The 13,550-nt window shown below is 38.4% G+C and overlaps 1 protein-coding gene and 1 pseudogene across 2 annotated transcripts; one reads left to right on the top strand and one right to left on the bottom strand.

Annotated features, from left to right (window-relative positions):
• Positions 1-10,135: 10,135 nt before the first annotated feature.
• LOC145110059 (U6 spliceosomal RNA) lies at positions 10,136-10,246 on the top strand (annotated as a pseudogene).
• A 1,589-nt stretch (positions 10,247-11,835) lies between these two features.
• LOC145104039 (basic peroxidase-like) lies at positions 11,836-13,496 on the bottom strand. Of its 2 annotated transcripts, none has more exons than XM_079041325.1 (5): positions 13,387-13,496; positions 13,048-13,250; positions 12,700-12,879; positions 12,417-12,582; positions 11,836-12,310 (listed from the first exon to the last, which is right to left on the bottom strand). In XM_079041325.1, the coding sequence occupies exons 2-5, from the start codon at positions 13,243-13,245 to the stop codon at positions 11,922-11,924; spliced, it is 933 nt and encodes a 310-aa protein (XP_078897451.1). In that variant the 5' UTR covers positions 13,246-13,250; positions 13,387-13,496; the 3' UTR covers positions 11,836-11,921. The 2 variants fall into 2 exon arrangements, with proteins under 2 accessions (XP_078897451.1, XP_078897450.1); XM_079041324.1 differs by having other exon boundaries at positions 13,335-13,444.
• Positions 13,497-13,550: the final 54 nt, after the last annotated feature.

The raw sequence follows: 13,550 nt of genomic DNA, 5'->3' as shown, positions 1-13,550 counted from the left end.
CCAAAGTTTCTTTTGTCTCCAATTGATTTTGGTCCATAAACATTAACGTTGGTTGTGACACCAGGGACTCCAATCCACTGACCTGATATTGCTAGGAAATTCTTGGATGAGAAAGATTTTGTTTTCACGAATACATGTGGGTCCCATATGCTTATGATGCCCCTGATCTGCCAACTGGGTTTACAAATTCCACTTGATAATCCGAATTACCCCAAGCACCTTCAAAATTGATGTTATTGGAGTCTGCTACCCAAGTTTCCTGTAAGCCAATGAAGTCTACTTCTTGAGAATTTTTTAGACGACGAATCCAGCCAATTTTGTAGGTTTCCCCACACCCCCTTATGTTGAGAGTTAAACAATTTTTTGTGGAATCTCACCAACACCATCACCATTATTGACAAGCTCCATGACGATTGGATCGTCCGATGTAATTTGGAATCCAACCTCCTTACCAACACGAAGAAGACTAGAAATCTCGTCAAAGTGAGAATCATTGCCAGTGGCATGAACAGAACTATGTAACGATGCAATCAAATTCAGATCAAACGAAGGAATTGCATCCGGAATTCCTAAAACTTGATGGTCTCCTCAGGCTATTGTTGAAGATGTAGGTGGAGGATTAGGAAATTGACATACCGGAATGATGGAAGGATGTGGAATCGACTTAATAATTCTTCTCCTTTTATCTACTGATCCGCCTTTATCAAAATCTGGTGGTGTCGGGTCCTTTTGAACAGGATCCGACGAAGTGGGTCATTCATCACCTCCAAGTAGTGGAATAAAGGAGTTGGGCCGGAGTGGATCGTAATAATTGGGCTCACCAGATCGATTCAACTCATTACTTACCGAGTTTGATCCATTATCAATGTTGCACGTGTTTGCCTTGGGACTGTCTATAGAATTAACTTTGATAGTCGCTTTGTCTTCATCCATGAATACATCTCCGCCACCATCACTCTCCATCGCCGGTGCCGGATTTTGGGTTTGGAAGGGGGTAGTTGCATCATCATCAACCTCTCTAATTTCACCATCTTCAGGTTCTTCCATTATTTTCCGAGGGGCTTCCCGTGTTGCTGATATAGCATCAGTATCAGTGTCTGAAGTTTCATCATTTGATGGATTAACTGAATCCATATCTACTTCATCATACAGTGTTGTTCCAGGAATGATTCCAAGTGTTATTGTCAAAAGGAGTCCAATCTCTATCAAATTCCACGACGCCAATTGTGTATAAATTGCTTCCGTATTGAATATCAATTTCCTCATTTATGATTTTCCTGTGTGAGGTAAGAATACAAACTTCCCTGTTGAAATATCGAAGACGTTCCAGTTTCCACCTAAAGTGTCGATTGCTTTTCCAAAGACTTCTGCAATACGAGCATATTTTCCTGCCGATCGAAATCTTACCGGAACTCCATGGATTCTAACCCATGCAAGTCTATCAGCCCCCGTGTCTTCAATGAATCCTCGTTTCAACCACTTGAACCATCTTTTCCAGATTGAATCATTAGCATAAAACAAATCAGCATCTTTCTGATTAATAAATTTAATTAGAATCCTTAAACCTCCAATATAGTGGACTGATCCACTTTGGTTCCCGTCTATCTCCATAATGGTGGGAATATCTGCAATCTGTTGGGCTTTGTATACTTCTCCAATCAATACTCGGTCAGCCCATTTGGAGGTTCTTTCAATAGGTATTAGATCAATCATCGGTCGTATGTTTGAGGGTGGTTCATCAGTCTTTTTGACCCACAAGTGCTTCAGCAAAAGATTTAGAGCCTCTCAGGTTCCAATTCGTGGTTTTAACAGGGTAGGTTTTAGGAACAGGAGGAGCACGCATCTGCACATGATTTCTTGTATCACCTTGTCTTTGGTACCTTGCTATGTTGACCTTGATGGGTTTTAGGTAAAACAAATAAACTAGAAAAACAATTCCTAAGTTCACATGCAACCTACTTTGGATCTATGTTTTAACTATTGAACATATAACTTTGAATTGCAAAACAAGAACCCTAGAGGAGAGAGGCTATTTTCGAAAATAGTAAACTAGGGTTTAGGGTTTACATACCTTTCAATTGTTATAGCAAACAATTGATATTCCCTTGATCTTGATCTTGATCTTCTTGGAAGCTTTAGCACCACAAGTGTAATGCCTCTAATGGAATCACACCCAATGACTAGCAAGAAGGAAAGTAGAAGAGAGAGGGGAGAGGGAGTATGCAAAATCTCGGCCTTAGGGTTTCTTCAAAAGAAAGAGTGACCAAAAACATGAACCAGGAGGCTCCTTATATAGCTGAGGGATCTAGGGTTTAAGGGAAACCCTAGTTATCCTTTGCTTAGGGCCTAAGCAAACCCAAAGGCCTTATCCAAGCCCCTATGGACGAAATTATTAGGGTTTCCCCTAAAGATTTCGTCCACCCTCTTCCAAGGGGGTTTTAGAGCCTTCCACTCAACTATTAGATAATTGCAAACTAGTCCCTGCACCTTATAATTAATTCTTTTAACCCCAAAATCAATTCTGATTAATTTCTGGTTAACAATTAATTAAACATAATGATTTCTAATTAATATATTAATCCATTAACATATTAATAAATCATTTATATTAATTTATTAATCTTATAAATTAATATCTCTCCTTTCACAATTTCCTTGTCCAGTTGCTAGGTTGAGGGCAACCCAAAAGGACTGTGCTGCTATCAATTCAAGTACATACCAATTATAGTTATGGGCTTAGTCACCTAATCCAACAGTCTCCCACTTGGATAAGTCTGTAACTATAATTGCTAGTATGCCTTCTAAATTTGACCAGCAAATTGTAGCTTCCAAAAGCTGCTGCCGAACTCTGACCCAGTCAGTTACGTGTCCTAAGATAAGTGATCATATAACCCTTCGTTCTGCTTGATATCCCCAGTCAAAAGACACGGAATGTAATCAATCTGTTTGTCCAGAATCTATGTTTCCCGATTCCTGATTTGTGATGATGTAGGACTTCTAATCGAACACATCAATTTAGTCCTGGCTGGGCCCAGCACATAAGTCAACACCAAATCATCGAGGGGCCCACAGATATCGCTTTTCCTGTTAGGGCAAAAGGAACGAATAAACGTTGACTCATATGCTTGTATCTTTTACTCATCAAATTATACATGACAATACGTTTTATAACACCAAGTTACTGATGCGTTTTCGCATCACCAATGCATAACCGACTTGTAAATTACAACTCATATATCTTTGTTTCAAGATTATAAGATATTATCGTCTCAGTATTACTCGTGATGAATTCCATGAAGTAATACTCTGAGCGAGGGTTTATCCAATACTCAAATCTCAATTTCTGAGTACTCATGAACATTGCAGCAATTCTATTGCCATGTCTATCCTTAGACAATTTGCAATCCAATTCATGACAGTCTTAATTCACTACTTACTTCCAAGAGTACGAGCGACTGTGGAGTTTGAATAATCTCATTATTCAGGAAGTAAAACATGCAAAAATGAAACACAATAATAAACAATCGACAAAAGGTAGTAGCCAAACTTATAAATAATACTTTATTATTTAATCACCAAAAGTCAATTACATTTACTTTGTTACAAGTTTCAAAAACTAATCTAACTACTAAAACTAATATCATCTTTCAGTCCTATGCTCCGAGCATGCTGAATATGCTTAGCCCTACTCAGACCCTTTGTGAGAGGATCTGCTGGGTTATCTTCAGATGACACCCTCTTTACTCTAAGATGGCCTTCTTCTACTCTATGTCTGATGAAATGGTACTTTCTGTCGATATGTCTGGTCTTACCATGATCTCTTGGTTCCTTTGTCAAGGCAACCGCTCCTTCATTATCGCAGAACAGTTCCATAGGCTCCTGGATGGTTGGAACAACTCCGAGATCCCCGATGAAGTTCCTCAACCAAGCTGCTTCTTTCGACGCTTCACTTGCTGCTATGTACTCTGATTCACAAGTAGAATCAGCCACCGTATTTTGCTTGGAACTCTTCCAAGTAACTGCTCCTCCATTCAGTAAAAACACCCAGCCTGACTGAGAACGGAAGTTATCTCTATCCGTCTGAAAGCTGGCATCACTGTAACCATCTACTCTCAAAGTATCACTGCCACCAAGCACAAGGACCCAGTCCTTTGTCCTTCGCAAATACTTGAGTATATTCTTAACTGCTACCCAATGAGCTCTACCTGGGTTTCCCTGATAGCGACTGACCATGCTCAAAGCAAATGCCACATCAGGGCGAGTACATGTCATAGCGTACATGATCGATCCGACAGCGGAAGCATAAGGTACACGACTCATGTCATCTATTTCAACATCTGTACTCGGGCATTGAGTCTTACTCAATTTGGTATTGCTCTGGATAGGTAGCTCTCCCTTCTTGGAGTTTTCCATACTAAACCTCTTTAGTACCTTATCCAAGTATGTGCTCTGACTAAGTCCAATTAGTCTCTTCTTTCTATCTCTCAATATTCTAATCCCAAGAATATAGGCAGCTTCTCCAAGGTCTTTCATGGCAAAACACTTTCCAAGCCAAGACTTAACTTCTTTCAAGGTTGGAACATCGTTACCAATGAGTAATATGTCATCGACATATAACACCAGAAAAGTTACTATACTCCCACTAGCCTTGATATACACACAAAACTCATCTTCACTTCTAGAGAAACCAAACTCTTTGACTTTCTCATGGAAGCAAAGATTCCAACTGCGAGATGCTTGTTTCAATCCATAAATGGATTTCTCAAGCTTGCACACTCTATTGGGGAACTTTGCATCAACAAAACCCTCTGGCTGACTCATGTAAACATCTTCAGCCAACTTCCCATTAAGGAAAGCAGTTTTGACATCCATTTGCCAGATTTCATAATCATGAAAGGCAGCTATGGCGAGCAATATCCTAATAGATTTAATCTTAGCTACTGGTGAGAAGGTCTCATCATAGTCAACCCCTGGGGTTTGAGTGAAACCTTTTGCAACCAGTCGAGCCTTGAATGTGTGCACATTTCCATCCATGTCTGTCTTCTTCTTGAAGATCCATTTGCACCCAACTGTCTTGCGACCTGGTGCACTATCAACCAAATTCCAAACTTGGTTGTCATACATGGACTTAATCTCGCTGTCCATTGCCTCTTTCCACTTGGAAGCCTCTGGGCCTGCCATTGCTTCCTTATAAGTGACTGGTTCATCTAAGTTTACCAGTGTTCTGTCACTTATGAATGTGTCACCATCTGAAGTAATATGAAAACCATACAACTCAGGTGGCACACTCACCCTAGTGGATCTTCTAAGAGGTAATGAGTTATCGATTGGTTCAACAGGAACTGTTTCCTCTGGTTGAGTGCTAGTGTCATCTAAGGTTCCTTCATTGGCTGAATCTTGAATTTCTTCAAGGTCAATAGTGCTCCCACTGTCCTCTTTGAATATGAGCTCTCTTTTAAGAAAGACTCCTCTTCGTGCTACAAAGACCACGTTTTCACTAGGCCTGTAGAACAAATATCCAAAAGACTGCTTTGGGTAACCAATGAAAACACATTTCTCACTTCTAGCTGCTAGCTTGTCGTGAGTCTCTCGTCTTACGAAAGCTTCACAACCCCAGACTTTAATGTGTGCTAACGAGGGAACTTTCCCTGTCCACATTTCGTGAGGTGTTTTGGCAACCTTCTTTGTAGGGACAAGATTGAGGATGTGGGCGGCTGTCTCTAAGGCATACCCCCAGAAGTGAATGGGAAGCGAAGCCCGACTCATCATAGAACGAACCATGTCTAACAAGGTCCGATTGCGCCTCTCAGCTACACCATTTAATTGTGGTGTCCTAGGAGGAGTCAATTGTGAGACTATCCCACATTCTTTTAGATAGTCGTTAAACTCGATACTAAGATACTCCCCGCCTCTATCGGATCTAAGTATCTTTATCTTTCTGCCCAATTGATTTTCGACTTCATGCTTAAACTCTTTGAACTTTTCAAAAGTTTCTGACTTATGCTTGACCAAGTAGATATATCCATATCTGCTATAATCGTCAGTGAAAGTCACATAGAATCGATTAGCATCTCTTGTGGTTGATCTGAAGGGCCCACACACATCCGTGTGTATGAGATCCAACAGACCTTCACCTCTTTCACAAGACCCTGTGAATGGTGATTTTGTCATCTTTCCCAAACGACAAGATTCACACATATCATCTGACTTTAGGTCAAATGATTCCAACACTCCATCCTTTTGGAGTTGGGCTATGCGTTTCTTGTTAATGTGTCCAAGACGACAATGCCACAAGCATGCCTTGTCTACACTATTAGACAAGTCAATATTAAGCACACTATTTCCTAGGCTATCAACACAAGTCACTGTTTCATACACACCATTACAAGGCAAAGCTTCAAACATAAAAACACCATTCTTATAAACAGAAATTGAACCATTCAAATCATTAAAAGAATATGTAAAACCTTGTCTGAACAATGCATGAAATGAAATAATGTTTCTCGTCATCTCAGACGAATAGCAACAATTTATTAAATCTAATCTAACATCATTACTAAGCAGAAGCTGATAAACTCCGATCTTGGTTACTGGTGAAGACTTTCTGTTTCCCATGATCAGGTTTATCCTTCCTCGCTCTATCTCCTCACTTTCCTTTAGACCCTGCAAATCAGAACAGATATGAAAACCACATCCTGTATCAAGGACCCATGAACGAGAAGATAATGAGTTATTAGCAGAAATAGTGTAAATACCTGCCGAAGATGGCTTCACTTTGCCATCCTTGATATCTTGCAGATATTGTGGGCAAGATCTCTTCCAATGCCCCTTTTGGTTGTAGTAAAAGCAAACTGCCTCTTTTGGATCAGAAACATGGGGAGTGGAACCATTGGGCTTAGCCTTTGGGCCATTACTAGATGACCCAGCTTGAGCCTTGCTCTTCCAGTTTTGCTTGGGAGGACCTTTCCTCTTTTTCCCCTTTCCCTGTCCAATAGCCAAAACAGGGGCACTCGTAGGTGTGGAGGGTATACTTTTACCCTTCATCCCTGCCTCAGCTGTCTGCAACAAGTTGTGCAATTGGGCCAAGGTCTGCTCAGTATTGTTCAAATGGTAAGTTAGAATAAACTGACCATAACATTCAGGAAGTGAGTTCAAGACCATGTCAATGGCCAATTCCTCATCAAAGTGAATATTGAGCTTGACCAAACGCTCTATGTAGCGTTGCATTCTTTGCACATGTGACACTACCGACTCCCCATCCTTCATCTTGCAAGCCATGAGTGACTTGACTACTTCGAACTTTTCTTGACGAGCTCGCTTATGGTACTTTTCCATAAGGTCCTTGTTCATCTCGAAAGGCCAGTAGTCCTCATAGTACCTCTGCAGTTCTGGGGACATAGTTGCCACCATGATGCATGCCACTTTGGTAGCATCATCGTAATGTTTCTTGTAGGCAGCAAGATCTTCAGGAGTAGCTTCATTCTCATCAAGCTCTTTGAGCTCCTTTTCAAGAACATATTCTTTGTTCTCGAAACGAAGAGCCATCTTGATGTTGCGCATCCAATCGTTATAGTTTGAGCCATCCATAACGACTTTGGAGCAGATATTGAGCAAAGAGAAGTTCTGGTTGGAGGAGGATGAAGCAGAAGTGTTTCCAGGAGTAGACATCTTAAAAGAAAGAAAGTTTTAGTTAGATTTCAAGATACCTTAATAGAATAACCCAAAGATATAATATCAAGGTTAGGATCCAACTATGAAGATTCACAACTTAGAAATGGGATGCCGAGATCCAAGTGCAAATTTCATAAAGGTAGGTGAATGACGATTCACCAATTCCACCATTAGACGAAACAAACGAAGTGAAATTCCTAATTCTTTTGAGATACATTGAAACTATTCAATGGCATGTTTTAATCTCAGATTATGCTCTTCTATTTGTGACTGGGATGCCGAGGATCACAAACAAGATGTGAATAACCATGCAAATGTGCTTGGTAACCTCATTGTCTTTATCATTAACTATTGATGTGCTGGTAAACCACACACGCTCCATCAAAATGACAATTATGAGATACCCATTGCTACTCTTTATTAGTGCCTTTTAGTGTGCTGGTTAACCACACACGCTCCACTAACGACCAATAAAGCATAATGTGCAATTTCATGGATTAGCATACTTTTCACATTTTTCCTAAAGTAACTAGAGTTGGGATTTTGAAAATAATGTTCTAGTACTTTCTTTAATATCATTATACTTTTAATGAGAAGTAGTTGTCCTATCAAATCCGTTCTGCTAACGACCCTCCACTAATCAAGGAAGCGGTGGGTGAGAGTGGACACCCATTCAACTACCATTTTATAGGCAGTTTCCTTATACCCCCTTATAGATTAGCTTCGTGAATGAGGCATACTAGCGATTTGACTGACCATGTTCTTATACATATATAATATTAAACTTTTAATTATAATATATATATATAAGGTGTGTTTTAAAACATTTTAAAACTTCAAGGGTTTATGAATTTCGAAATTTAAACTATTAAATTTAAATTTAAATAAACCAATTAACTAGATTTAATATTTATCTTTTAATTAACTATTAATCAAATTATTAAATCTTGTAAGGATTATCTAATTAAATTAATCCATTAATTTAATCCTAATCCTTATCCCTCTAAATTTCAAAAAATAGGGTAAGGATAATTATCCAATTAATCTAATTAAGCAACAATTATCCAAAACAAGAAACCCTAAAACTTCTAAGCAAATTTCGAAATTTACAAGGGAGGAGGCTAGGGTTTTCAAAACCCTAACCCTAATTTCGATTAGGGTTCTTTGGAGGCTAGGGTTTTCGAAAAAAACCTTTGATCCAAAACCCTAGAAATCGAAAATTTTGGCCTTTAGGGTTTAATAGCTATAAACCCTAATTTGCAATTCAACAATTGTAGCAATTCAATTTAAAACAACAATGGCTCTGATACCACTGATGGGTTTTAGGTAAAACAAATAAACTAGAAAAACAATTCCTAAGTTCACATGCAACCTACTTTGGATCTATGTTTTAACTATTGAACATATAACTTTGAATTGCAAAACAAGAACCCTAGAGGAGAGAGGCTATTTTCAAAAATAGTAAACTAGGGTTTAGGGTTTACATACCTTTCAATTGTTATAGCAAACAATTGATATTCCCTTGATCTTGATCTTGATCTTCTTGGAAGCTTTAGCACCACAAGTGTAATGCCTCTAATGGAATCACACCCAGTGACTAGCAAGAAGGAAAGTAGAAGAGAGAGGGGAGAGGGAGTATGCAAAATCTCGGCCTTAGGGTTTCTTCAAAAGAAAGAGTGACCAAAAACATGAACCAGGAGGCTCCTTATATAGCTGAGGGATCTAGGGTTTAAGGGAAACCCTAGTTATCCTTTGATTAGGGCCTAAGCAAACCCAAAGGCCTTATCCAAGCCCCTATGGACGAAATTATTAGGGTTTCCCCTAAAGATTTCGTCCACCCTCTTCCAAGGGGGTTTTAGAGCCTTCCACTCAACTATTAGATAATTGCAAACTAGTCCCTGCACCTTATAATTAATTCTTTTAACCCCAAAATCAATTCTGATTAATTTCTGGCTAACAATTAATTAAACATAATGATTTCTAATTAATATATTAATCCATTAACATATTAATAAATCATTTATATTAATTTATTAATCTTATAAATTAATATCTCTCCTTTCACAATTTCCTTGTCCAGTTGCTAGGTTGAGGGCAACCCAAAAGGACTGTGCTGCTATCAATTCAAGTACATACCAATTATAGTTATGGGCTTAGACACCTAATCCAACAGACCTTTAGTATGCAATGTTCACATCTGATTCTGCTCATGTCCTTTTCTAACGTCTTTGAATCTCTCACACCTTCAAATCTGACAAAAGCGAATATTGAACCGGATCTATCCCTTTTTCCTCCAATATAGATATCGACCACCTTTCCGAATACCTGGAATAAGTGTCTAATCTTGTTCTTGTTAATGTCGTCTGGAAGATTAGAAACATAATAAGATGTGATGATTGAGTTTGTAGCCTGAAAATAGTTCCTTTTCCGGCGAACCTCCGTCTGATTATCCCCGCGACCGTCCGTCTACTTGGAGAGCATTGACATCCGATAAATTGGAACAATATAGAGAATATTAGCATGGCCTCTGCGTAAGGATGACACACACTTATTTACCTATACTTTAAAACTTATTTACAAAAAATGGGGTTATTTAGAATATTTTTTTTTTTGAAAAAAAAAGGTGACACGTTCCCTTTCACACGATTGACATGATAAAAAAAACCAATATTCAAATCTTCACTGTAGTTATTGTTTTTTTTTTAATATAAACTTTTTGTTTTTTTTTTAGTTTTTGCTATTAATGTTCTTCAATTTTTTTTTACAATTTCATCAACAATTCGTGATGTATCTCTCTGGCACCAATTATAGCAATAACTTAGAAAATAATTAACATTTCCTTACAACAATACCATGCAATACCTCCTCTATAATTATACAAAAAAAAAAAAACAAAAACAAATATATATATATATATATATATATATATATATATATATATATATATATATATATATATATATATATATATATATATATATATATATCGTTAAAAAGGGAACATATATACACTCAACTTGTGTAATGCAACTTCACCATTAGCCAGCTATTTTTTAGCCCCCACGGGATCGCAACCTTTCCTATTTGAATGATGAAATTAAATGGAACATTTAGTTCACCAGGTTGATTTCCATTTCGAGGTTGCACTATTTCAGAAAAGAAGCATTAACTTCACCATTTTCACATGTTTGTTGAAACCTAGAAAAACTACCTTGTTTCATTTGTTATTATTTTTCTTTTTTTGAAAATGAAGTAGATTGCTACAATAAAGTTAAATACAAACCTACTGAAATCAAATCCATCTAGGTGGAGTAGAGGCGGTCCGGAGGTCGACATTAGGGTTCATCAATTCAACTCTGAATTGCCACCGATATGATTGCATATCAGTTGAAGAGTCATCGGAACTTGCAAAAACCGAAAGGATTTCAACCAAACTTTGCAAAATTCGAACCTTCAAATTGAATGTTCGACGAAAGAAATTGGATTCGACGAGAAGGACTTGCATGGGCGGTGGACGTTGGTGGCTTGAGCAACGAATGCTGGTGGCGTCGATTTTGCACTCACCGATTTTGCGATAGTGGAACCCTAACACCAGCAACATTGTCCATAGGTCGATGGTGGTCCAAGCAACAGTGGTGAGTCGCTAACACGGTCTCCGATGTAGGGATTGAGCAGTAGTGTAGAGCCCTAAGCAACGGTCTCCCAAGGCGGAGATCTACAGTGTCCGGTATATATTACCCCTTCTTCTCGATCGAGGGTGAAGAAAGTGGTGGTGTTGATGGAGGAGAGACTATTAGGCTTTTCGGTGAGAGAAAAGAGGTGGTTAGGAGCTTTCCGGCAGGTAAAGGAAGGGAGGAAGGAGAAAGGAATATGTAGTGGTGGTAGCAGATGAATTGGTCGATGATGATGATTAAGAGACATGGGAAGGGTGAAGGTAACGGGTGGGACCCATTTGTTTTAATAAATAAATAATTAACAAATTAAAAAAGAAATAAAAAGGGTAATACAATCTATTTAGATCGGGGACTAAACGCACAAAAAAAATACATGTTAAGGACCGTCCGAGTCCAAGTTAAGAAAAAGAATTAGGGACCAAACACACATTACCTAAACCATAGGGACCATTTGCATAATTTACTCTAAGAATAAATAAAATGAAGAAAATTCTTATAGTACGTAGTGGATAGTTTTATTACTTGTGGTTGAAATATTATTATACATCGATCATTACGTACATCACTTCTTCTTTCTTAATTGAGAGCAGTGCAAAGAGTCCTTATCTCCCCATTAGCACCGGTAAGGGGATCAAGGTCTCCCATCCTAACCATCGCTGCAGCAAAATCAGATTCAAATAAAGCAGGGTTGTCGACGTACTCTTGTACGATGCTATCAGTTGAATCTCCATTAAACAGTGCCTGGTCTGATGTTAGAAGACCCCTTCTTTCCAAAAGATTCCTGAAGTAGTTGACGTCAAATGTATTTGGTGTCACCAAATCAAGTCGCTCCAAGTTCCCGTCGCCTCCAGTCTGTGGACAGTTGGTCCTAAGGTTACTAGCAAATTCAGGATCTATGTTTGAGTCGTTGGCGTATATCCTTGCCCTAAACGTAACGCATCTTGCTTGCCCTATTGTATGAGCCCCTGCATGACAACAAGTATATATTATGTAACAAACATGTTTTCATTAATTTCATCTGCCAGGAAGATATATTTAATTAAAATATATATAGATGCAAGTGATCATTACCTGAAAGAGCAACCATGTCTCTTACGCTGAGTGACTTTTGAGCAAAGATTGGAATGAGTACATCTAAACCCATACTACCTAATGGAAGAATATTGTTAGCTTCATCTGGGTTTGTTGTTAGAGAATCTCTTCTTCCAAGCCTTACTGACCATGAAGGACCACCCACCTACGTATTAATTTCAGACATAAAAAAACTAATTAATTTAATTACCAGTGGAAATTGCAGATTCTATGAATCTTTATTTATGTACATCATATATATAAAGCTTTTGCTATATATTACCTCTACAGAAGCATCACGAGCAGCGACAGCAAGTATATCTGCACAAGAAACAATGCCAGGACATACGCTCTCGACAGCAGCTTTTGCATCATCTATAACTTCATAGCCCCTCACACCTCCGTTCCTAAATGCATCCTTCTCACTTGGGGCAACTTCTAGTAATATGGATGCATCACAACCCTGCAAAATTGACCTGATTAATTAAAATCCGCATGTTCTTACATCTGATGTATAAATATATAGAAGCACCATGCATATATGCATATATAGAAGAAGTGCATATGAGAGAGAGAGAGAGAGAGAGAGAGAGAGAGAGAGAGAGATATTTAATTAAGAAACAAAATGAACCTGAACGAAACAATCGTGAAAATGAAGGCGAATGAGAGAGGCTGCCATGCGACGGTCACTTGTCACCGCAGCACCAATAGAAGTTCTAATAGTGCTGAGTGCATTAGGGCATGTGTCATCGTAAAAGGTGGAAGAAACCTGAGCTTTGCATGGTATGTAATTCAGTGAGAGAAGTAAACTGAGTATGGGAATCAACATAGTTACTGCAAAAGAAAGAAGAGAAAAATGCTTTAGTCTCTTCTTTTTTATGACTGTGTAGCTTAAAAGATTTGACAAAGAACAATCACCGATCGATACATATATATACTGCAAAAGAAGGGACATGCAAGTAGGATATACTTATCCGAATACATTTGACGAGGTCTGGCCTTGAGCTATTTAATCCATTAAAATGCTCGATTGCATTATTTTGAAAGTCCCTCTCGAAGCTTGATAGAAGAAGAAAAGTATTTGCTCGTGACAAATGCAATCAACTCATGCATTAATTGCATTACGTAACCATT

This window comes from Lactuca virosa, chromosome 4, assembly GCF_052849685.1.
Source record: "Lactuca virosa cultivar CGN04683 chromosome 4, Lactuca_virosa_CGN04683_v6, whole genome shotgun sequence".
In the NCBI taxonomy this organism is placed as follows: domain Eukaryota; kingdom Viridiplantae; phylum Streptophyta; class Magnoliopsida; order Asterales; family Asteraceae; genus Lactuca; species Lactuca virosa.
The sequence above is the reverse complement of the archived record's forward strand: the minus strand, read 5'-3'. Positions and strand labels throughout refer to the sequence as shown.

Coding starts and splice junctions, on each gene's coding strand:
- LOC145104039 (XM_079041324.1), bottom strand. CDS start 13,371: ATGTCCCTTCTTTTGCAGTATATATATGTATCGATCG. Junction 12,880..13,047: donor TTCACGATTGTTTCGTTCAG/GTTCATTTTGTT, acceptor TCAATTTTGCAG/GGTTGTGATGCATCCATATT. Junction 12,583..12,699: donor CTCGTGATGCTTCTGTAGAG/GTAATATATAGC, acceptor ATTAATACGTAG/GTGGGTGGTCCTTCATGGTC.